The following is a 25,475-nucleotide window of genomic DNA, read 5'->3' on the forward strand; positions in this document are numbered from 1 at the left end:
GCCCAAGAAAACCAAAGAAAATTTCTGTTCTCAAAGTCAAAGAAAAATCCTTTTCTCTCATTTTTCTAAGAACTTAAGTGGACATAAGATAATAGAACAGTATCCAAATGGATGAGCTACAAACTTTACCCCCCAAAAAAGTTTTATTGATGTCTATGATGTTAAAAAAAAACAACTTTCCACTATTTTCACCCTCCTCCTCTCATAACAAAAACAGTTGAACAAAACCAAACCAGTTATTGTGCAAAATATTTTGTTCATATGGGTGATGCCTACCATTCCTTCCCTCCCTACTCTCTTCCCTTCCCTACTGAATCCCTGACTTCTCTCTAGAGTGGAAAGGTATATTTCATCATCTAGCTTCTGCAACCCAGATTGGTCATTGAATTTAATCTAAGTTCTTTGTCCTTTTATTGTTTTCATGATGATTATCCAAATCATTGTGTATCTTTTCCTGATTTTGCTCACAGAACCAATTTATATAGGTCTATCATTTTTTCTTTTTTTCTGAATTCCTTACATAAGGATATGTCCACAAATATTGATTAATTGAGACTAGAATTAATCAAATTAATCTGAGTGAGCATATTTCAATCAGTCAATCAATTGGACCTTACAATGCAGTAATATTCCATTCCATTCATAGACCAATTTGTTCAACTGTTCCTTATTTGAAGGCTGCTCTCTTTGTCCGCCTCCCCCTACATCCAACCTCTTTTTCTTACCACAAAAAAAGTGCAGCTTTGATTCTTTCAGTAGACATGAAGTTTTTCAAAGGTCTTTTACTATTTTGAGCTCTATACCCAGTAGTTCTCACTACAGACTCTTCAAAAGAGTCTTCCCAATGGAAGGGCTCTGTGATCCTGCGTTCTGGGCAACTTAGCCAAATCCAGGGCTGTAGCTGTTTTTAAGTGCCATTGTTGGTAGTGTGGTGTCAGGGAAAGAGCGCTGTACTGGGAAGGAGCCAGGAGATCCAGGCTTTGCTGCTTAAATAGCCATGTGACCTTAGGCAAGTTATTTAACTGCCAAGAAACCTCTGTTTCTTCATCTGTAAGATGGGGATAATACTTAGGGATTATCTGCTTAACAAAGTTGTGGTAAGGAAAATATTTTGTAATTCTTCAACAACTAAAGAAATATGAGTTGTTAATCACCACCTTCTTTCTCTAAAGAAAGGCCAAGAAAAAAAATCCCTGATCTCAAGGAACTCACAGTCCAACAAAGCAGACAAAATGCAAACAGCTATGTACAATTCTAGATCTATTCAGGATAAATCTAGAATAGATTCTGAGGGAAGCCACTAAGAGGCAGAGATTGTTTCTCTTGCTTGGCACAGTGTGAGGCACAGAGTAGGGGCATCCTTGCCATTTTTTTGAGTTGAATTGAATTATCCGGGTTTTGTTCCTGGCTCTCCTCTCCATGAGGGTGAATTGAAGTAAGTCCAGCTGCAGCTGCCATACTTGGGCCCTGTTTGCCTCAGTTTCCTCATCTGCAAAATGAGCTGGAGAAAGAAATGGCAAACCCCTCCAGTATCTTTGCCAAGAAAACCCCAAATGGGGTCACGAAGAGTCAGATACAACTGAATATGAACTGGATGTGAATGTGTACGGCGTATTGTTCTAAGCACTAGGGATACAAGAAAAGGAAAAAGACAGTTCTTGCCCTCAAGTTTATTAGCTAATTTAAAAATTAAAAGTTACCTTCAGAGACATCATAGGGATTCACATCTCTTGTATAGAATTTGTCTGGGATTCTTCTGTGGAATTGCTTTCTGAGGAAAATTGCCTATTCTTATAGTTTGAAGTGTGAGAATCAAGTTTTAGAAATAGCCTAAAGTGATTCAGAATTCAGCTTGGCAAATAAAGCGGACTACCGAGTTGGATCGTACCATATGGTGTAGTGGAAGGAATGTTAGATTCATAGAGAAGCTTGAGTTTGAGACCTGGCTCAGCTGCTTCTGACCTTTGTAACTTAAGAGTAGGTTATTCTGGATTTCAGTTTACTCCTGTAAAAATGGGAGACTTGAAAAGATGTTTTAACCGCTTTTAAATAAGAATACTCAGATCTGGAAGGGATAATCTTGTCCAACCTCTTCATTTTACAGAGGGAGAAACTGAGGTCCACAGGGAGTGACTTGGCCACAGTCACAGGGGCTAGTAGGTTGCAGAACCTGAATTTGAACTAAGAAATTAGAAATATATATTTTTAAAAGTTGTACATAATGGACATTCATGGTTTCATAATGAGTCCTCTTTCTGTTATTTGTACAGGGAAATATTCATGTTTTTCAGGATTATTCAAGCTAATGATAAAAAGAATAATTAAAAATTTTTGGACCCAGATCTTTTGCTTTTAGGGCTTTCTATTAATATTCTTAAAAAATAAAAAATAGTTCAGAGTCCTTCCTTTGTGGTCACATCTTCCTATTCCTGTTGCTTGGCTTCAGGGTAGTTTCATTATTCCTATTGGCCTAGGAGGAAGCTGTAAAAACAAAGCTGGGTGATTTGCCCAGGGGCTCAGGGAGTCATCTGATGGGCCTGGATTAGAAGGGACACCCTTGCTTGGTGCTTTTCATACCTCTGGGCCAAACTATCTCAGATGAGATTTTACCATAGTGAAGAGGAAGGTAGGTCAGATCTAGAGTTTTTGAACTCTGGTCCATCTCACTTGATCATCCATTCTGGGCAGCCTTTGTATTGTCATCCAGTTTATTTGAAGCTTGCTCCATCTACCTGCTCTAGGAGTAAAGAATCTGGCTGTCAGCTGAGCAACAAAAGAAATGCTCAGATCAATCAGTCAGTCCTCTAGGGATTAAGGAAAGCCAGTTAAGTGCCTGGTGACAAACTACAAATACAAAAGTGAGACATTCCTTGCCCTCCAGTGACATGCTAAATAAAACACACATGACTGTACATAAAACTATAAATTCAAAATGATGCATAATTTATTTGTTTAGTTTTGGTTGGTTTGTTTTTTTAAGCCCTTAACTTCTGTGTATTGGTTCCTTGGTGGAAGAGTGGTAAAGGTGGGCAATGGGGGTTAAGTGACTTGCCCAGGGTCACACAGCTGGAAAGTGTCTGAGGTCAGATTTGAACCTAGGACCTCCCGTCTCTAGGCCTGACTCTCACTCCACTGAGCTACCCAGCTGCCCCCTCATAATTTATTTTTTAAAAGAGTATGTGTTGGGGGCAGCTGGGTAGCTCAGTGGAGTGAGAGTCAGGCCTAGAGACAGGAGGTCCTAGGTTCAAACCCGGCCTCAGCCACTTCCCAGCTGTGTGACCCTGGGCAAGTCACTTGACCCCCATTGCCCACCCTTACCAATCTTCCACCTATGAGACAATACACCGAAGTACAAGGGTTTAAAAAAAAAAAAAAGAGTATGTGTTAACTTTTAAAATTTTTTTGATGGCTTTTGTTTCTCTGAGAGTCATTCCTGAATATCTTACATCACAATCCTCCCCAACTAGTCTTTATAACCAAGAAAAACAATTAAGCAAACCCACAAACACAGTTGTAGTCAGTCTCACCTCTATACTGAGGGAGGGATATTTAATCCTCTGTTTTTTAAGATCATAATTAGCCATGACAGTCTGAATTCCGTTGGGTGTTTATATTATTGTAGTTATTGTGTCTATGGTTCTCCCATTTTTCCTATTTCTTTCCCTCTCCCTTTTCTTTTTTAAGCCCTTACCTTTCCTCTTAGAGTCAATAGAGTTAGGGAATGGGAGTTGTGACTTGCCCAGGGTTACACAGCTGGGAAATTTCTGAGGTCAGGTTTGAACTCAGGATCTCACATCTCCAGGGCTGGCTCTCTATCCAATGAGCCAACTTGCTGCTCCCATGACAACTCACATTTCTTTAGCACTTTTAGTTTATCAAAATTTTTTTTTTCACAATAACTATGAGATAGGATATGAATTACATTCTTTTTTTTAAAAATCCTTACCTTCTGTATTAGAATCAATAATGTGTATCAGTTCCAAAGTGGAGGGGCAATAAGGGCTAGTCAATATTATACTTATAATTAATTAATAATTAATAATAATATAATAGTATGTTATATATTAATAATATAATATTCTCATATTATAGATGAATAAATTCAAAATTTTGAGTGATTTTTTTCATAGTTACACAGCTATTAAATATCAAGAGCGAGACTTAAAATAAATTCTCATTTGATCTCTGCAATAACCCTGTGAGGTAGGTGGTATTCAAACCTCATTTACAGTTAAAGAGAATGAAGGCAGATAGGGATTAAGTGACTGGTCCAGCCATACCGATGGAAAATGTCTGAAGGTAAATTTGAATAAAGGTCATCTTGACTCCAGACCCTGCACACTCTCTCTGTGGTACCACCAGTAGCCTCCTCTGTCTCTCCAAGTAAAGAAAAGCTTTCCTTTTGATGTCAGAAAAACCCAGTCAATAAAAGGTGCTGAAGTTAGCATTAAGAATTCTTCCTGGCTCCATGCGTAGCACGGTATCCCTGTCATTCCTGGGTGCCTAGTGAGTGAAGAAGGCCCTGTGCTTCCTTTGGAGGTACATCTCCCTTCATCTCCCTCTGGTTTTAGCCAGGCTCCTGCCCTCACTGGCATGTATGCCAACAGGCACCTGGATCAGAGAGCCACAGCATTACTATGCCGTGGCACTTCTTGATCCCAGTTTGCCCAATGAATTTCTAATTGCACCCTTGTCTCCTGTGATCATCATTGTCACTGTGATCTTCATGTCATTTATAAAGCACTTTGCATGTATTATTTTAGGTGATCCTTGCCATAAGTCTTGATTTCCCGATTTTATAAATGAATAAAACTGAGCACCAGCAAGGTTAAATACTTCAGTCCTAAACACATAGCTAGTCCCTGTTGGGGGTAGGATCAGAACCCCAGTTGGTCTCTTCTACCATGAAGTCCAGTGTTCTTTTTGCTATAACATGCTGTTCCCTTCCTTATGGCCAGTTTCTTATTGCCTGGTATGTCTGTCTACTTTCTTAGGATATTTTCCAGCTATTAATTATGACTTTTTTCTTCTCTTACTTCCTTGAAAGCCTTATAAAGAAGATGGCTCAGTGTGTGGTAGAAGTTATGGAAGATGCGAAGGGCAGAGTTCATGAGAACCTGTTGGCCAATGGAGGTAGGTAATGTTCGTGGTCTCTGAGCTTTGGTCAGGGGACCTGAGGAAGGGTTTGCTGATATCTTTGGAGGATCCAACCTCTAAGTAGACCTACTCAGTGTTGGAGACATCACATACCTCTTAAGACACACGTCTGACTGTTAGAATCTAAAATGATATTTGGAATGACTTGAAAATATTCCTGTTCCTTGCATGACAGAATCATGATATTTTACAAGTTAAAAGCCCTATTATGTGTTGACCTGGAAGTTTCTTGGACAAATGATTTTCACATGTTAAAAATATTTTTTTAAAAAAGTTTCTTGGGAACCAATACACAGTATTGACTTCAAGATGGAAGGTAAAGGTTTAAAATAAAAAAGAAGTCTCTTAGCTTGTAAATGGCCTCAGGGTTTAGAGGTAACCCTGGGCTTTCCCAAACCATGCCATTGGTGTATAAACTTTGGCAAAGCCTCCTGGGTTGCAAAGGCTTATGAGTATAAGCCTGAGGACAGATTGACTGATCATGGATCTGTTGTCTGGTGTATGATAAGAGAGAGATGGACCTTCATCACCAGGTTGGCCGAAGGACCAGTTTTTTCAACCACATCATCTCTGAGCTGGCCATCTGCTAAATTGTAGATAGGTTGTGATCTGATCAATGGAGGAGAGCATCCCCACCGATGAACTCACCAGATCTCCAAGTGCTAAAGTATTAAAGCATTGCATGTATGTGCATGTGCATGTGTCGTCATAGTTGTATATTTAACATAACAATGCCCAAAAGTGCTTTCACCTTCTTGTTTTAGAATGAGACTTTGGAATTCTTGTTCTCCAGATGTGAATTGTGCTCCGGTACCTTCGTATAACTCATAATAATCCCACATTCCTATGTTGCAGGGTTGAAGGAAAAAATGAAATACCTCAAGAGTAGGTTGAGCATGGTTTGTGTTTCTCATGGTCCGTGTGATGTGTGCATGCTACCCAGAGGGAGGAATCTTGGTCTGGTTGTAGGGGTACAGTGATCAGGTTATGATGGATTTCTCAAGTAAGCACCTCGTGGCTTGGTCATGATATCCATATGATTCAGATGGCTGCAGTTTTAGACATCTGTCTTATATTTCCTGTGTTGCTTCTTCCTTGCATGATAACTATGCCATACAGGAATGGGAAACTCTTGATAAGGAAACTCAGTGCTGCCATTTGTTTAATACTTTAAGGCTTACCAAAGACTTTGAATGCTTTGTTTCATTTACTCTTCTGCTACCCTTGCAAGGTCAGTGGGGTGAGCATCATTCCTGTAAGTTTAAATAGCTATGACATATGTTTGGATGTCTAGTTCCTTTACTGACTCAGATCAAAACATTTCTATTGGGTGGACAGGCTTTAAAAAGTTACTATGCTTGACAAACTTATCACCAGGTGGTCAACTTGGAGATGGGACCAGGCTGTTGTTCAGAAAACTAATGTATGGTCTGATGATGATGATGATGATGATGATGATGATGATAACAACAACAATAATAATTTAGCACTTATATAGCACCTACTATGTGTCAGGTGCTATGTTAAGAGCTTTATAAATATTAACTTATTTGATCCTCACAACAACCCTTTGAAGGAGATGCTATTGTTTTCCTCATTTTATTGTTTGGGGAAACCAAGGCAAAGAGAGGTTAAGTGACTTGCCCAGAGTTACACAAATAGTGGGTGTCTGATATGCATTTGAACTCTTATCTACTGCACCACCTACTTATTTCTAAGCAAGTATTTTAACTGTGGGGGTATTATTAATCCCATTTTACAGATAGGGAAACTGATATTAACTGGACAAGTATTTTAATTGTAGAAGTATTGTTAATTATATTTTACAGATAAGGAAACTGAGGCTCATTCAAGGCCACAGTTAAATACTGATGTCTTCTGACCTTTAGTCTATAGACATAAGAAGTCTGTTCCCTATGGGATACTACTTTTCTTTTGGACTCTTTTAGGACTTCTTATGTACTTGCTGGGTTCAGAAATCTGAGTTCCTTTTCTTTGTCATTTTTTCTCTTTTTTTCTGATGGATCACAGTATGTTACTTGCCTGCTCTCTTCTCTAGACATGTTTGTGGGAAGACTGACTGACAACAAGAAATTACCTTGGCGTTTGTGTTGGAGGTTCTATGACACACTTCCTTAAGCCATTTACTTTTGAATCTCCTTCTGGTTTCTACCTTGGAGCCTTTGTGTTCCAATATGCTAGAGCAGAAGGAGACTTTGGTTTTCCTCCAAACATGTCAGTCATCACCCAGCCAGGCTGGGTAGCTTTAAAGATGTAATCATCAGTGTGAGTCCAGTCCTACTTTCAATTCAGTTCAACAAACATTTACGAGGTTCTTACTGGGCACAGAGCACCAGGTCAGTAGCTGCCTGAGATGCACAGTTTAGATAAGAAACAGTTCATGCCCTTGGGGGGCACAGGCTTATAGTCCAGGAAGGGGATAAAACACAGGAATAGATTACTCTGACACACTGTGGGACAACCGAATCTGAGAGGGGCCAACAAAGTGGAGAAGAGAAGGGTGAGGGAGAATCAGAAAGCTTCCTGAAGGAGGTGACATTTGAGTTGGACCATTTATTAAATAACTACTTATTGTTTGCCAAGTGCTGGACCAAAGCTAGGGGAGATAGAATTTAAGCAAGGTAATCAATTGCTCTCAAAATAATTGGTTGTTCTACTTAGCCTTTCTATGGTGCTTTAAGGCTCCCAGTTGACTTTACATATATTATCTCACAACAACCCCATGAAGGAGGTACTATTATTATCCCCTTTTTTAGGTTTATAAATAACAAACATTTATTGATATCACTTATGGTAGAAAAAAATTTCTACACCAAAATGCACATGACCCAGTTTTTAAGGGGAACACATTTCCCAGCCTATGTTTCTCTCCTCCCCATGCCCTTTAGCCAACTCTAGTCCTCTATCCTTCTCCTGTGCCATTTGCACACCTAATAGGGACACCCATTTGTCTCAAAACACGTCTATCATTGACATCATCCACTGTTTATTGAACTTTATGAGCCATGGAGATTACCTCTGAGTAATCCTGTTCTCTAGACTTGAAGGAAGGACCTCTGATCCTAAAGCTGGTATTCTTTCCATTGACCATACTCCTTCCAGGCTGGTTTAGAACCCCAGAAGAGACAGGCAGCTGCAAACCTAGAGGGAAGAAGGGTTATGAGAGACAGAAACAGTTGATATCCTGATCACCAAAGAGAAGGTATGAGAAGCAGATGACAGAACTCAGAAAACTAGAAGCCTGGGGCCATTTAATACTAGGACAAACTTGTCTTAGGCTTTTATAATTTATAATTATAAATATAAAGATAATTTTATAATTATAATTATAAATATAAAATTATAATAAATTTATAATTTATTATCTTAGGCTTAATAATACCTAAGCATCATAAGATAATGTAACAATTAAAGTTTACCACAGTGACCTAGAGCATCCAGGAGACATTAAATAACTCAAAGGTAGGGCATATGGTGAGATCTAAAGGGTCTTAGGAAGGTGTAGCAGGGCAGATGGTAAGGCCTGGGTGTCCTCCATCTTTCCCCTAAGGGGGGGGAAGGAAAGGGAAGAAGAAGGCATTCCTGGTGTTATAGATGGGTCATAGGTGGCCCTGGGGCAGGGGAGATAGGATGGGAGGAAGACAATAACTTTAATCAGGGTAGAACATCTTACATTATATAACCACACAATTTGTCTTATTAATAGAAGCACTTAAACCCCTATTTTATTATTTGTTGACTTTTTTTTTTTTGGCTTCATCTCAAAGGCATTAGTATTCATTTTGACTTTATAGCCCCATTTGGACACATGTGTACATTAGACTGCAGGAAGAACTGGTCTGTAACGTTTTAAAAACAGGTCTAACCCAAGCTTAGGGTACATATAGGAAGGATAAACACTTGTTAGAGCCAGGTGAATAAGTTATCCTTAAGTCATTATCTGGTGTTAGGCTCCTTGGATATGACATGAGCTCGAGTGTCCCTGCCTGCCCTGTGCTGACGGAGTTGGTTGGTTTAAGTCTTTGCCAATATGCCTTTAATCTAATGTAGACACTACAAAACAAGGAGTCATGACTTGCCCATACAACACATACCGTCACTGAGGACAATTGGCAAGAACCCTTTATTTTGCCAATGGAAATGGGAGAAAGTTTTACAAGACTGAAGAGAGGGGACCAGAGACTTGTGCTAGAAGGGACTCCAAGCTACCCACGCCTTAGACATCCCCTTCTCCATTACCTTTTATAGTATATATTTTCTGCCTATTTACAGGTACTCATGCTCTTTCCCTCTGATAAGAGTAACAGCTCCTTCAGGGCTGAGATGGTTTTCTTCTTGTCCTGGTATTTTTAGCATCTAGTACTGTTCCTGAATAGACACTCTCTAAATGCTTCTCTAATTCATTTCAATATGATACAATTCAGTCCCTTCATTTGAAATTGGAGAAAACTGGAGTCCCATATTCCTAAAGTGACTTGCTCAAGGTCACACATGCTATAAGAAACAGGAGGTGGTTTGACTTCTAATGCTCTTTTCTTAAGGCAGTGGGGCTTGGCTAATCCTCCTGGATTTTCCTATCTTATACTGGTGATAAGAACAGAAAGGCCTCAGTTGGTGAATAATTGGCGAGATTTTGCTAGATTTTCTGATCCTACAGCAAGATACAGGTTTTTTTTTTAAATTAAAAAAAATTTTTTTTTAAACCTTTACCTTCCGTCTTGGAGTCAATACTATGTATTGGCTCCAAGGCAGAAGAGTGGTAAGGGTAGGCATTGGGGGTCAAGTGACTTGCCCAGGGTCACACAGCTGGGAAGTGTCTGAGGCCAGATTTGAACCTAGGACCTCCTGTCTCTAGGCCTGGCTCTCAGTACACTGAGTTACCCAGCCGCCCCCTTCAGAAATTCTTGATTTGTCCTTTCGTAGGGAGCTATAGGTAATGCTGCGTTCCAATAGCAGTAACATCATTGGGATTTGTGATGTCTGGGAGAAGGTGGAAGTGGATCTCTGCTTAGAAAATTCTTTTTTCCTACAGAGTATAACTCAATGGCATACATAGGATTGTTGAATAAGGCTTTTTGAGTTTGGAGTACAAATTCTGTGCATTCATTTTATAAACTCCATTTACATGTTAAACCATCATAAAACCCAAAGACGCTGGTCATTACAAATTCGAATGTTCTCTTTCTCATCTCTATAACAGTTTTATGAGAATATTCTATGGAAGCATAAATATATCAGGAACAATGTGAACTTATCCTATTCCTCCATGAGTTTGATCTCTTCTGCTACGTCTCTATATTTTGAGAATTTTTTATTCCATGCCTCTTGGAGTTTGTGAGTATTGAATATAGTGATATCTATTTAAAATGTTAAAAAAAAAAAAAGAAAAACAAGAATATTCTGTGGAAACACTGACAGGATTGTTGGAGGAATGGACAGGCAGGCTTTTACAGGCAATTTTCTACAGCAAACAAATCTTGATTATCATCCAGTGATAAAGCACAATCTTATGGAAGGATAGAGTATGATCATAGAATATTTTTTGATAAATCATAAGATCAAAGATTAAAGCTTAATAGGATCTATGAGGTCACCCCTTCAACTTCCTAATCTTATAGAGGAACGTGAAGCTTAAGGAGATTTTGTTTTATACTTCCATATACATAGCAGAACAGAAAAGAATACTGCATATGAAACTGTAGATATCTACTAAGTATAGATTACTTTCATCGAAAATAAAAAATATAATAAATTTAACATAGAAACTCTCAAGTCTGTCCCATTTATCCTAAAGAGCCAGGATTCAAATCCAGGTTCTCTTGATAAAGGTCCAGTGCCTTTTTCAAACATTGTACCATGCTGCTGACATAGATCACTTTGTCAAATGATCTTCTGATTATCCAGTGAGGCATAAGATCAGAAAACATAAAAGTTGTTATGAAAGCTCTTATGTTCTCCTTATGCCAAAAACAGATTGACTAATAACAATTTCTTCACTTAAATATAGCATTGATAATCTTTGAAAAGAAATAGCTGGGTAATGCAGAGGATAGAATGCTAGGCCTGGAGTCAGAAGGACTCATTTTCTGAGTTCAAATCTGACCTCAGATACATATTAGTTGTGTGACTCTTGGCAAGGCCACTGCACCCTGTTTGCCTCAATTTCCTCATCTGTAAAATGAGCTGGAGAAGGAAATGGTAAACTACTCTATTATCTTGACCAAGAAAACCCCAAATGGGGTCATGAACAGTTAAACATGACTGAAAACACCTGAGCAATCTTTCAAAAGGAATTAGTTCAAAGGAAGTAAAGAGAATTGACATTCTGGAACTGACTCAACAAACAAGGAAGAACTAATTGCTGAAGCAGGCATTCAGGGAACCTTGTTGGGGAAGTGACCACTTCAAAATCTGTGGTAGAGAAGGAGAGAAAAGACAAGTATGATCTGACATGCATTCTGGTTTTCAGAAAGCTTATCTTAAAGGGATCAGAGAAAGAACAGTATAGGCAGAGAAAGAATAGTTTTCTATAAAATATTATGGGAGAGAGGGGCAGCTGGGTAGCTCAGTGGATTGAGAGCCAGGCCTAGAGACAGGAGGTCCTAGGTTCAAATCTGGCCTCAGACACTTCCCAGCTGTGTGACCCTGGGCAAGTCACTTGATCCCCATTGCCTACCCTTACCACTCTTCCACCTATAAGTCAATACACAGAAGTTAAGGGTTTAAAATTAAAAAAAATATATATTATGGGAGAAATAAATCAAGGAAGGATGAGATAATCTCAAAAATGCATTTATGAAGCCAGTTCTGATGAAGAATAATTTCTGATAAAGAATAAAATAGGGAAAATAAAAAGAATAAAAGGGGAAAGCAGCAAAAAAAAAAAAAAAGATTGCCACTCATCGAGCCATTTCAATTTTAAAAAGAAAAGTACAGCAAAAATATTTACAAAAGAACTGGAAATAAAAAGGATGTCTGTCACTTAGAGAATGGCTAAATCAATTATGGAATATGAATGTAATACAATATTATTGCAAGATATGAAATGGTGAAAGTGACAATTTCAGAGAAATCTGGGGACATTTGCATAAACTGATTCAAAGTGAAGTGGGCAAAAGCAGAGAACAAGAAAACTAAAGACAAACAACATTGAAAGACTTGAGAAATCTAAACAATAGTGACCAACCACCATTCTAGAAGATTCATGATGATATATGTCAGCTACTTTCTGATAGGAGGGTATGGATTCAAGGTTCAGAATGAGAGGTGTATTTTTTTGGACATAACTGGTATAGAAATTTGTATTTGTTGACTATATATTTTTGTTGTAAGAGATTAATTTTAATTTTTTTCTAGCAGAGGCAAGGGTGTGAGGGAGAGAAAGAAAAGAGAGGAGAAAAGAAAAAAGGAAAGAAGGTCATTGAAGTGTCTTTTAAATGCGTAGAAAGGAAGAGAAAGGTCAAAAGTTATATGTTGAATTTATTATATGTTAAAAAAAAGCAAGCTATACTTAATAAGTAGGTATCTGCAGTTTCATATACAATATTCTTTTTTATACGTATGAAAATACTTTGTTTTTTTAGTGTTAAGTTTAGAATTTAAAAAAATTAGGCCTTAGAAGATGGAATCAAGGTCAGATAATGGAAGATTATGGCTATCCTGTAAGAATAGAGTGAGGATTGTTATAACTAAGCCTAAGTCAGCAATGCTGAGGATAACCAAAAGGTGGTTTTTATTTTTTCTTTCATTTTATTGGGTAAAAGAGGATTTAGGAAGATAATACTGCTGCATCAGATGGATAGAATCATGATAACTGAGAGAAGACAAAAATACTCTCTCTTTTATCTGGTAAGGAAAACACGCTTTAGACTGGATAGGACAGAGCAAAGAAGGCCAATAAAGAATGGAAGCCTAAGATAAGCAGGTAGATAGGAAGAGAATGGCATCTAGCTGTCCTTGGTGACTTCAAGTGTCCAGGGTCAGACAAATTCTATCCCAGAGTACTGAAAATATTGGCAAATATAATTGCTGAGCTATAGTCAAAGATATTTGGAGAAGGAGGGAGTGCTCTAATGAGACTGGATAACAGCAAATATTTTATTGATTTACAAAAAAGGGAAGATGGCAGAGCTTGCTAACTGTTGACTAATGACCATTGTTTCAATTCTTGGAAAAATTCTAGACTATACTAAAGGGATGGTTACTGAACATCTAGAAAAGGAAACAGTGATCTCCAAGAGCCATCATGACTTCAGGAAGAGTAGGTTGTACAAGAAGAGCCTTTAAAAAAATAATAATAGTACTAAACTGATAGATCAAGGGAATGAAGTTGATGAAGTTGACCATGTGAACTTCAGAAGGTCAGAAGATTTTGGATTTCCTATTCATGCTGAGCCATGACCCTGGAATATCAGTAGCTGACAGCTATGTCTTTGTTGGGCATTATAAAGAATAGTCACACTGATGAAAGTTAACTCTTAGACTCTGAGTAGCCCTCTGGAGATTATGCCATACCATACCTAAGGAAACAATGAGAATTGCACAAAAGGAGAAAAGGACTTCTAGTAAGCAGAAGCTATGAATGTAACCCCTTGCCATTTGAGTTTTCTAAATGAGCCCATTTCCTTCTGAACTTTGAATGGAGAAGTGTGTCTCAGATTTAGAGACAGATGGTGGTGCAGTGGAGAGAGTGCTGCACCTGGAGTCAGAGAAACTTGAATTCAAATCTAGCCTCATCTACTTACTTAAATGTATGAATGAGTCACACAATCTATTTGCCTCAGTTTCCTCTGCTATAAAATAAGGATAATAATAGCTTTCTTTGCAAGAATATTATGAGGCTCAGAGGAGACATTTATTTTTTAAAAAGGGGGGTGTGCTTTGCACAATATCTGGCATATTTTAGATACTATATAGATGCTTATTCCTTTTTCCCCTTCCCACTTTTGGGGGAAATATTTTATTCCAACTATTCTTACTATTGACCTTTATATAATACCTATTTCTAAAAACTAAATCTGGCTGGTTAATTGATAAATAACTGATAATCAGTGAGTGAAACATATTGATGGAGGGCCCAACCCTAAAAGGTTACTCCTATAAGTCAAAGGGGAGAAGTTATAGCCTCACTCACTCTGGAAAACAAATGTACTAGTCTAAGTGTGGGTTCTCAGAGAAGAATAGCTAATGTGTTAGATGAAAGAGTCTAAATCCCAAAAGATTTTGACAGGCTAGAACAACAGACTAGACTAAATCTAATCTTATAAAGTAAATTTAAACAGAAACATATCTTTTATCATTTAAACCTTTACCTTCCATCTTAGAAACAAAATTGTGTACTGGTTCCAAGGCAGAATAGTGGTAAGGGCTAGGCAATGGGAGTTAAGTGACTTGTCCAGGGCCCCACAGTTAGGAAGTATCTGAGACCAGATTTGAACCTTCTTTCTCCAGGTCTGGCTCTTTGTCCACTGAACTACTTAGCTGCCCCAATATTCTTGGTTTTTTTTTTTAATCAACTTAAGTTTAAGCTGAGGATTTTGTCATTTAATATCAATGTATTTGAAAAGATATGGAGAATTTAGTGTACTATAAGATCTACATGAGTCAATAGTGTGAAAGGATACCCAAAAAAGCTAATGAAATCTTAGGCTACATTGGGGGAGACAAAATAGACAGGACAGGGAAGGTTATAATCCCATTAACCTCTGCTCTAGTCAAATCATACCTAGAGTATTAATAATACTCGACTAACAATCATAAATGCAAATACCTGTCACAAAGTGGGATGGGCTGCTTTCAGGGTGGTAGGCTCTTCTCACTAAAGGAATTCAAGTAAAGGCTGGGTTTTCCCCTTTGTGGATGTGATTGAAAAGATGTTTTTCCTACTGTCAGTTCAACTGACCGACTTTGAGGCCTCTTTCATCTCTGACACTTTCTGATTTTATGAAAAAATTAAAACGTGGGGGGAAAATTAACCTTAATTCCTATTTGCTCACTATCACAATAATCATTTCTTAATTCATTAAACAATGATTTTTTAAAAAATTAAAAATAATGATCTAATTCATGCAAGAGGATCAGTCAGTGCTGTGGGGGATAGAGGTGACTAATTTGCTGTGTGGTATACATAGGAACAAAGAAATACATTCCAAAGAATGAAACAAAAAAAAGTCCTGTAAGAACTCGGTTTTGGAGTGGGGCAAACACCACCATGTCTGATTGGAAGGATCAGAGAAAGTTTCCAGAAAGAGATGATAGGTAGCACTTACTGTGCCTTGAACAATTGGACAGTTTTTGGCTACTCTCAGCAATCCTGAAAGACTTATGGTGGGTAATGCTATCCACCTTCATAGAGAGAATGGCTGGATTTGAATAGAAGTGGATCAGAGGATACTATCTTTCATATCAGTGTATTTATGGTTTTTTGGGGGGGTTTTGGTTTTGTATGATTATGCTCTTACAATGGTCAATATGGAAGTGTGTTTTGGATGATAACAAATAAAATTTAAAAAAAAGAAAAATCAGTAAGTTCTGGGGTGAAAGCATGCTGTTTTGCCTTGCTCCCTGGAAGAGTCCAGATTTCACAGAAAGTCCTTTGTTAGAGTAGAGAGAGCACTAGAATTAATGGAAGAAACCTAGAGAGGAGACCTAGTTCTATCTTTTGCTATCTATGGGAATTTGGGTGGGACAGAGGTGAAAGTACCTGATTTATGGAGTAAGATGATCTTGATTCAGATTTTGCTCCTGCTAATATGTAATCTCTGCAGTCTTGAGCAATTTACTTCTCAGTTTACTCTTCTTTAAAGTGAGAAGGTGGGACATAGATAACCTTCCAGGTCCTTTGTTTTATTATTAATTTAATTTTTTATTAATTAACTTATTTAAGAATATTTTTCCATGGTTACTGACAAGCAATTCCACCGGGTTATACATGCACCATTGTTCAAAACCTATTTCCATGTTATTCATATTTGCAATAGAGTGATCATTTAAAGTCAAAATCCCTAATCATATCCTCATTGAACCACGTGATCAATCATTTGTTTTTCTTCTGCATTTCTGCTCCCACAGCTCTTTCTCTGGATGTGGATAGCATTCTTTCTCATAAGTCCCTCAGGATTGTCCTGGATCATTGCATTGCTACTAGTAAAGAAGCTCAAGGCCCTTTGAGAGAAAATCTTTGTCCATTTTATTTTTTTGAATGAAATTTATCAATTATGTATTTAAAATGTTTTTGCTGCTGCTGTAAAGCCATAGGGAGAATATATTCTCTATGTTGAATAATTCCCTTCAAGTATATCAGACACGCTGTCCAAAATGAAGGTGGGGAAGGAGATGTTACTTCAACAATCCAACTCTCTTTCCTTCTTCTCCCACCTTAAATTCTGCCTTTTGAAAGCAGATTTTTTGATGCAGTGTTGGACATAGTACTTGTTAACTTATTTACAGGACATCTTGGGTCAATATAAACTCACTTTGTTGATGCCTTACTCTTTTTTTTCCATCTTGTGGTGTATTTTAAATTCATTTGGAGGACTTTTAAAGTAGCCATCAAAGCTCCATAACTCCCTGAATTCCAAGAACTTGAATTGATTGTTAAATTGAAGAAATGTTTGTAGAAATGTTTGACATAAAGAAAGCCCAGTCATCATTACAGGAAATTGTTGTGTGACTAAAACAAAAAAGAAAAAAATAAAGCTGATGCTCATCATCACAGCTTCAACACCTCCAATTTTTGATGCTCAGCTCCCCCTCTACTTATCTCTCTCCCTCCACCCCTACCTTCCTTCTCTCCACCTCTTAGCTTCCTTTTGCTGTCTTGTGAAGTGGTTTGGTAGGAGAAACTGCCAGGGTCCACTCTTCTCCCACATATGAATTTTTTAAGTTTTATTTCTGTAATAAAATGCTTTATACTGACTTTTCTCAAAAAGGTAATTCGTTTGAGGCTATGATCCCAAGTTGCTTAAACTTTCTGAATCTCAGTTTCCTCATCTATAAAATAGGCATAATAACATTACCAACCTCACAGGGTCATTGTGAAGAAATCAGTTTGGATATATTAAAAGTGCTATAGAAATGGGAGCTATTATCTTAAAGATGGCACTTTTCTGCAAATTAGTCTTCACCGAAAGAGGTATTTCTGTGATGAAGCTTTTTCTACTGGCTGTACATAATAGTAATAGCTAGTATTTATTTAATACTTTAAGGTTGCAAAGTGCTTTACATATGTTAACTCATTCGATTACATTAACCATCTGTACATTGCTTTCTTTTTTTAATTAAAAGATCTTTATCTTCTAATACTTTATTAATTCGACCAACTGTAGATTGCTTTCTTTTATTTTGAAAATCTTTACCTTCTGATACTTTAGTATCAATTCAACCAACTGTAGATTGCTTTTTAAAAAAATCTTTACCTTCCGATACTTTAGTATCAATTCAATTAACTGTAGATTGCTTTTTTAAAAATTCTTTACCTTCTGATACATTAGTATTAATTCTAAGACAGAAGAAGAACAAGAAATAGGCAGTTTGGGATTAAATGACTTGTCCAGGATCACACAGCTAGAAAGTTTCTGAGGCTAGATTTGAACCTCCCGACTCCAGGTCTTGTGATCTGGCCACTGTGCTACATAGCTGCTTTTGTAGATTGCTTTCAAGAGACTATTAAAACATTAATTATATTGTCTAAGGGCATTCTAGACTTCCACATTGCTTGCGTGCTTTCCCAGAGCAGATCAATCTAAATAATGAACAATTTTTCATTAGCTGCAACATTGATGTGAGCCTCTGGCATATTGGAGAGACTGCTGAACCTTACTTACATCACAGGATATGAGCTGAAGTCCTGACCTTGACACTTCTTTGAGTGACTTTGGACAAATCACTTGATCATGTTGGTCCTCAAGTCTCCTCTGGTCTGATTAGGTGACCTCCAAGGCCCCTTTCAGACCCTAACAAGTTTCAAATGATCAGGAGCCCTCCTACTACTTTCATCTTGGGGATTTTGTGAAAAAAAAAATGCTTTGTAAACCTTAAAGCACTAGAGAAGATTTTGTGTGTGTGTGTGTGTATGTCTCTCTCTGGGTGTTATTATCATCATTATACTGTTTCATGGCAGTTTTTCAATGCCCTGGATTATACATATTAAAAAAAGCTAGATTTTCTTTTGTTGTTGCTAAGCTGATGATTTTGGTGTCTTTTCAGTTGACTTAACATCCTTTGTGACCCGCTTTGAATGGGACATGGCCAAGTATCCTGCCAAGCAGCCTCTTGTGGTTGTAGTGGACACACTAGAAAAGGTAAGAGAGACACCAGTGCATCTGAGAGATAGTCTTCTGGGACTTATATCTCAGGGGAAAGGTGTGTGAACTTCTGAATTGGATTCTCTCCACTCCCTCCATCCCCTTTACACAGCTTCCACGTTTTCCATTTTGATGTAGTGATAAATTGGTATAGTGACATGAGGAGTGAGGTGGCAGGATCGATCATTGCTGATCTAGAGGCAGGAAGACTCATCTTTCTGAGTTCATTTACTAGCTCTGTGACCCTAGAAAAGTCACCTAACCCTGTTTGCCTCAGTCTCCTCATCTGTAAAATGAGCTGGAGAAGGAAATGACAAACCATTCCAGTATCCTTGCCAAGAAAAACCGCAAAAGGGCTCATGAAGAGTTGGACATGGCTAAAAAATGATGAACAACATAGTAATAAAGGCATTACACAAGGAGATGGGAGAGCCATGTTTTATCTAATTCCTTTCCCTTTGAAAAAGTGACTTGGGACAAGTCATTTCACTTCTGGATGTCAGTCTTCTTCATCTATAAAATGAAATCCCTCTCATTCTCTTTTCTGTGTTAAACACTCCTTTTGCCTTAAAATCTTTAGATTCTGCGGTTCATGCTTCTCCATTTACAGCTGGGTTTGAGCTTTCCCCAACTCAAGTCTTGTTACTTGCCCTGGCTGTCATGTTGTTCTTAAAGCAAAGTTTCTTAGAACCAGGACAGGCAGAGGTAGTTAAGTACCCTCCGGTGGGTACAAATCTCATTCTCAAACTGAACAGCCGGGCCAGGTTTGATACCAGGATGTCTTCTGAGTATCAACCTTCAAGGGTTTGAGAAGGAAGCAGAATGTGACATTAGGATGTTCAGGTTGGGGCAGTCCAGTCCACATGGAATCAGGAAGCTAAATACTCTGAGTTTCAATGAGTTGACTGCCTTCCCAATTCTTCAGTGTTTTATGGTCACAGTGGTGGGTGTGTTCCCCAACCTGTACTGCCCTGTGGCCCCATGGGCCTTTGTGGTCATATGTTCAGGGCCACCCTGTTCTCTCCCGTTAGGCTGTGGGCTCCCCACCTACCTCACCAGTCTTGAAGCCTAACCTGCACCTGTCAAAACAGGTTTTTGAGGAAGCAGAATAGAGTTATGATAATAATTCACATTTCTATAGCTTTTAAACATTTGCATGATTATATTCAAATACTTCAGGGATCTGTGATTTCCTTAATGGGGGGTTATAGCTTCTCTGCCCCCTACTACCTAATAGATGTTCTTTTAGAGTTTCTGTGGTGAAACAATTCATTTTTCTGAGACCCAATAATGTGTTTCTGTGACCTTAGCTGGGCATTCTTTGTTCAACACGCATTATAGTCTTGCCATTACCTGGTCAATCGTAGAAGTCTTACTAGCTTAGTAGACCGTGGCTGACCTTACACTTCACTGGCAAATCTTTTGAGGACCCACATTCACATTCATACCGTGATGATGTATCGGAGGAAAACTTACACGGAAGCTTATTATTATTATTCAGGAATTGAATTGGGATTTTAATAGTGATTAGATATGATGGATTACTGCTGTGTTCCATGTCCTGCTACTTAATTAAGGGTTATGAAATAAAGGAATAAATGAATGGTGATGATGATAACTAATATTTTTGTATATTTGAGTACCTTATTAAGCTTTTCCTCATTGGGTGATGACTCACATTTCAATAGTGAACCAAGGTTGGTGAAATGTTTGTCCTGTGGTTCCAGGGTGGCAAGTGTGATGGTGCACACCTAAGGTCTTGCTAATGGGGAAGGATGAAGCTGGTGGATCTCTTGAGTTTTGAGTTACAGTGGATTAATCTGATCAAGAATCTTCTTGAAGTTCACATGAGCTTCAAGAAGCAGGGGTATGGGGGCACCAGATTGCCAAAGAAAAGGTGACCTGGCCCAGATTGGAAACAGAGCAGGCCAGAGTTCCAGTGTCAGTCAGTGAGATTGGGCTGTGAATGACCCCTGAACCTCCAGCCTGGGTAGGACAAGTTGACCCAGCCCAACCCTTCCCACCCCCCAAAAAATTTCTGGGTCTCAGGACTGAATTCAATCATTGATTCCATCCCATCAGCATTTGTTAATGAATGAATGAGTCTTAGGAGGCATTGTGCAGTGACTATTACTTACGGTAGAGCCTTCATGTTTATGGGTGTGAAATAAATCATATGTGACATGGTTACTATGAAAAGCAGTTATCAGTGAGGATGCAAGACTCATTGGCCAATAGATCCATTTCTCTGACCGAGCAGTTTTGTTTGTGGTTTTGGTTAAACTTAAGAAATAACTTCTGGATGAGAATAATTGGGAAATCTCCGTCCAAAGAGGAGTGAGAGTATGCACTCCCTATCATGGAGAATCAGGGAACATTCTGTCCAAGGGACACGGGTTGACTGGCATCTTTTTCATCTCTTTGAAGTCCTCACTGTGCAAACCAGTGGAGAGGATTGTAATGTGCTGTTACAAGTCATTTATTGAAATGCTATATTTGACTACCGAGCTGAGGCAGGGACAAGCTGTTAAGGTCATTTTATGGTTTCCATAAGACAAGCTGGAAGAGAACTCAGATCATTTAGTTTCAACCCCCTCATTTAAAGTTTTCTTCTTTTTTCTTATGAACTTAACAAATATGAACATTTCAATATACAAAGAAGACAAGAGAATTATATAGGAAAAACTATAAACCATTATATATGGTTTTCAAAAAGTGTATATTTATTATAAGAAAACAGTCCTAGTCATCTGTTTCTCCTGAATTTTTTTCTGAGATGGAGGGTCCTGGGACCAAAATTCCTAATTAACAGTGCCCCTGGGCAAGTCACTTAATTCCCAGTATTTAGCCCTTACTGGAAACAATACACATAATTGATTCTAAATGAACTTTCTTATGTGTAACTTTAAATAAAAAGTTTAGTTGTCACTTTTCATTTTTTAAATTTTGTTTGATCACTCTTTGTTATCTACCAACTCTCCTTCATAATTCCTTTCCCTCCATTCCTCTCCTTTGTAATAGACAAAATAGGCAATCAAAATAAATCTCTGCATTGGTCATGTCTTTTTTATTTTTTTTTTAAACCCTTACCTTCCATCTTGGAGTCAATACTGTGTATTGGCTCCAAGGTAGAAGAGTGGTAAGGGTAGGCAATGGGGGTCAAGTGACTTGCCCAGGGTCACACGGCTGGGAAGTGTCTGAGATTGGTTGTGTCTTAACCTATGTTTCATCTCCATTCTATGCCTCTGGCCATCACTTCTATCCCATGATTCATTTTTAGCCTCCTGGAGCCATGACTGATCTTTGCATTGATAACAATTCTTAAATATATCAAAATTGTTTTCCTTTACACTATTGTAGTGATTGTACAAATAGTTCTGGCTGCACTCATATTCTTTTTTTTTTTTAAACCCTTAACTTCTGTGTATTGGCTCATAGGTGGAAGAGTGGCAAGGGAGGGCAACGGGGGTCAAGTGACTTGCCCAGGGTCATACAGCTGGGAAGTGTCTGAGGCTGGCTTGAACCTAGGACCTCCCGTCTCTAGGCCTGATTCTCAATCCACTGAGCTACCCAGCTGCCCTGCACTCATATTCTTTTAGTTTTTCAGTTATGTCTGACTCTATGTGACCCCATTTGGGGTTTTCTTGGTAGAGATTCTGAAAGGACTTGCCATTTCCTTCTCCAGCTCATTTTACAGATGAAGAAACCAAGGCAAACAAAGTTAAATAATTTGTCCAGGGTCATACAGTTAGTTAATTGTCTGAGACCAGATTTGAACTGAGAAGTCTTTCTGACTCTAGGTTCATTCAGTTCTCTGTCCACTGGCACCATTTAGTTGCCCCTCATACTCTCCCTCACTTTATTCATATCTTCCTAGGTTTCCTAGTGTCTATCATATTTTATAACACATCCCTTATAGTACAATAATATTCCCTTACAGCCATAGACTCTTATTTCTTTGACCATTCCCCATGGAATATAATTGCCTTAGCTGGCAGAAGAGGATGTAGAGCAGTGATTCCCAAAGTGGGCGCCACTGCCCCCTGGTGGGTGCTGCAGTGATCCAGGGGATGGTGATGGCCACACATTTTTTGTATTACATTCTATTCTGAGTTCAATAAAGAGTTTCATAATTTCCAGGGGTTGCTAAGTAATATTTTTTCTGGAAAGAGGGCAGTAGGCCAAAAAAGTTTGGGAACCACTGATGTAGAGGCTCTCAGAAAGGCAAGGTATGCACCTAAATCCATATAGCCAGTAAGCAGCAGGGCTAAGATTGAAATGGAAGGCTTGTGTCTTCAATTCAAATTTTTGCCTTGTTACCTCTTACTATCTACCATGTCTGTCAGGATCCAATTAGGTCTTGAATCCTAAAAAAAGTAGCTCCTAATAGAGTTTAATTAAAGACTTAATTGGTTGTGTAAAGGGCTTTCTCTATAGCATACAGTATACATGGTCACTCCTTCGAGATCTGATCTGCTCATGGGACTTTTCTCTGTGGCCCCATGACTGGCATCATTCAAACTTAACATATCATCAGCTCATCTAGAGCTAGAAGGGTCCAATTTCTTTAATGTACATGATCATACAGGTGGGAAATGGAGGAGCTAGGCTTTGAATTCAGGCCCTTGAATGTTAAATTCAAATCCCAAATTTTCAAAGGTTGTCATTCTGAAATATTTACCTTCCATCTAACCTAGTGATCAACCTCTCAGGCCAGAAGCCCCCCCGAAGACTAATATTCCATCTTTCTCCATCTTAGTTGGATTGCTTGAGTATGCTCTGTGTTGGTGCATTTTCCAGAACCCCAGAGTTACCTTCACATTGGCACGAAACAGCCAAGTAGGACTTCAGTGGATGTTTTATACCTATTTAAAAAAAAAAAAACAAAAAAACCCTTACCTCTCATCTTAGAATCAGTACTATGTATAGGTTTCAAGGCAGAAGAGTGGTAAGGGCTAGGCAATAGTGGATAAGCGATTTGCCCAGAGTCACACAGCTAGGAAATGTCAGAGACCAAATTTGAATCCAGCACCTTCCATCTCTTGGTCTGGCTCTCAATCCACAGAGCTACCTATTATACCTATTTTATAGGTGAGGGAACAAGTGATTAGCAGCTTATGGTCACAGAGCTAAGAAGTGTTAGGGTCCAGAATTCAGTCATGGGGTCCCTGATTCCACCTCAAGTGCTTTCCCCAGGGCTCTTAGAATGGAACCTTTGTCCTTGGAATCCATAGTTCTGGGTCAACACAGTCCTTTAGGCCTCTAGCTTATGGGCAAGCTATTAGACCCTAAGCCAGCTTTCCTTCTAAGTACGTGGAGCTTTGGAAGCCATGAAGCATTTGGGAATCCATTTGGGGCTTCTCTAGATTCTGCTTGCATCACAAAGCCCTGCTGTCCTTGCATAATTAGAGAAACCTGATATGACATTCAGTTCCAGCCTTGATACAGGTGGCTGTCATTCTCTTGGAGGGTATGGAGCCCACTGTCTCCTAATTCAGTGTACACCTTCACATCCTTCCTTCCTTCCTTCCTTCCTTCCTTCCTTCCTTCCTTCCTTCCTTCCTTCCTTCCTTCCATGATCATGATTCCAGTGAGGTAGGGCAACTATCATGCCATTNCTTCCTTCCTTCCTTCCTTCCTTCCTTCATTCCTTCCTTCCTTCATTCCTTCCTTCCTTCCTTCCTTCCTCTTTCTCTCTCTGCCTCTCTCTCCCTCTCTCTCACACCCTCTCTCTCATCCAGGGAGAAGAAATTTCATCTCCAAACTCTGGGCATTTTCACCCTCATTTCGACCTGGCTTCCTTGGCTCTCATCAAGGCCCACATAAAATCCAGCCTTTTACAGGAAAATTTTCTTGATCCTCCTTAATTCAGGCTCCTTTGAGTTGATTATTTCCAACTTATCCCTTCTAGCTTCCTTGCACAGGCTTGTTGTCATGTTTTCTCCCCTCTAACTGAGCTTGGGAACAAGGAACATTGACTACTTTTTGTTTTTCTTTGTATCCTTCTGCTCTAGTGCAGTGTCTGGCTTAATAAATGTTTATTGACTGGATAATATGAATATTCTTTTGACCTGGAGGCCTGTGGTGGTTTCCTCCTTCTGAAAGCTAGGTGTGCTCCTCAGTCTCCCAAGACTTCTTTTGCAAACCAATGAGGCTGGCCTGGGTTGAGCCTCTTAGTCCTGAACTTGAACAAGTTCCTGAAGGGATGCCAGATCTGCTTTGATACAGACCTTTCCATTGAATGAGTTCAATATTCTTAGAAAGGTATTCAAACAGTGCCACTAAAGCTCTGCTAAGAGTTTTCCATGTTAGCAGAACATTGTAGTGGAAAGTGCACTGGGTTTATTGCCTAGAGGGTCTCAATTCAAATTCTGCCTTGGTTATTTATTACTTATCTGACCCTAGGTGAATCACTTTCCCACTCTGGAACAGGATTTCCTTATCTGTAAAAAGACCTTGTGTTCTATCTCTAAATTCTCTTCCAGTTCAGGTTCCAAAGATCATAGGTCCAAAGTTAGCAGGTTAGAGGTGGTCTTGTCTAATCCGATCCTACCATTTTACAGAGAGAGCTGAGCAGTGCAGGATAGTCGGAGTCAGGAAAACCCGAGTTTGAACTGGCCTCAGATGGGGATGGCATTGGTTTCTTCTTTGCAGGATTGTTGTGAGGATCAAATGAGATAATATTCTTGTAAATAAAAAAGGGCTTAGTGCAGTACCTGCACATAGTAAGTGCTAGTGCTATATAAATGTTTATTCACTTCCCTGAAATGATGAAACTGAGGCCAAGAAATTAAATGATATACCCAAGGTGACTTAGGTGATAAGAGACATCCAGGATTCAAACTCAGGTTCTCTGACGGTTTTCATCACTCTTTCCAGTGCCATAGCCATTTTCCTTCTCTGGGCCCTACTAGTGTCTTAGGAATCACAGACTACCTAGTTAAACTACCTTAGTTTATTGATAAGGAAAATACTACCCAGGAAACTTGATTC

General features: G+C 38.8%; 1 protein-coding gene across 2 annotated transcripts in view; it reads left to right on the plus strand.

The window, feature by feature from the left end:
- The window catches only part of ATP6V1C2 (ATPase H+ transporting V1 subunit C2), a 63,467-nt gene that overhangs the window by 18,161 nt on the left and 19,831 nt on the right, over positions 1-25,475 (plus strand). For both annotated transcript variants that reach the window (XM_044663640.1, XM_044663641.1), the window contains exons 4-5: positions 5,048-5,133; positions 18,385-18,479. In XM_044663640.1, coding sequence (XP_044519575.1) covers positions 5,048-5,133; positions 18,385-18,479 — 181 coding nt within the window. The remainder of the gene's footprint in view (positions 1-5,047; positions 5,134-18,384; positions 18,480-25,475) is intronic.

The sequence above is a fragment of the Gracilinanus agilis genome, chromosome 2 (assembly GCF_016433145.1).
Source record: "Gracilinanus agilis isolate LMUSP501 chromosome 2, AgileGrace, whole genome shotgun sequence".
Classification (NCBI taxonomy): domain Eukaryota; kingdom Metazoa; phylum Chordata; class Mammalia; order Didelphimorphia; family Didelphidae; genus Gracilinanus; species Gracilinanus agilis.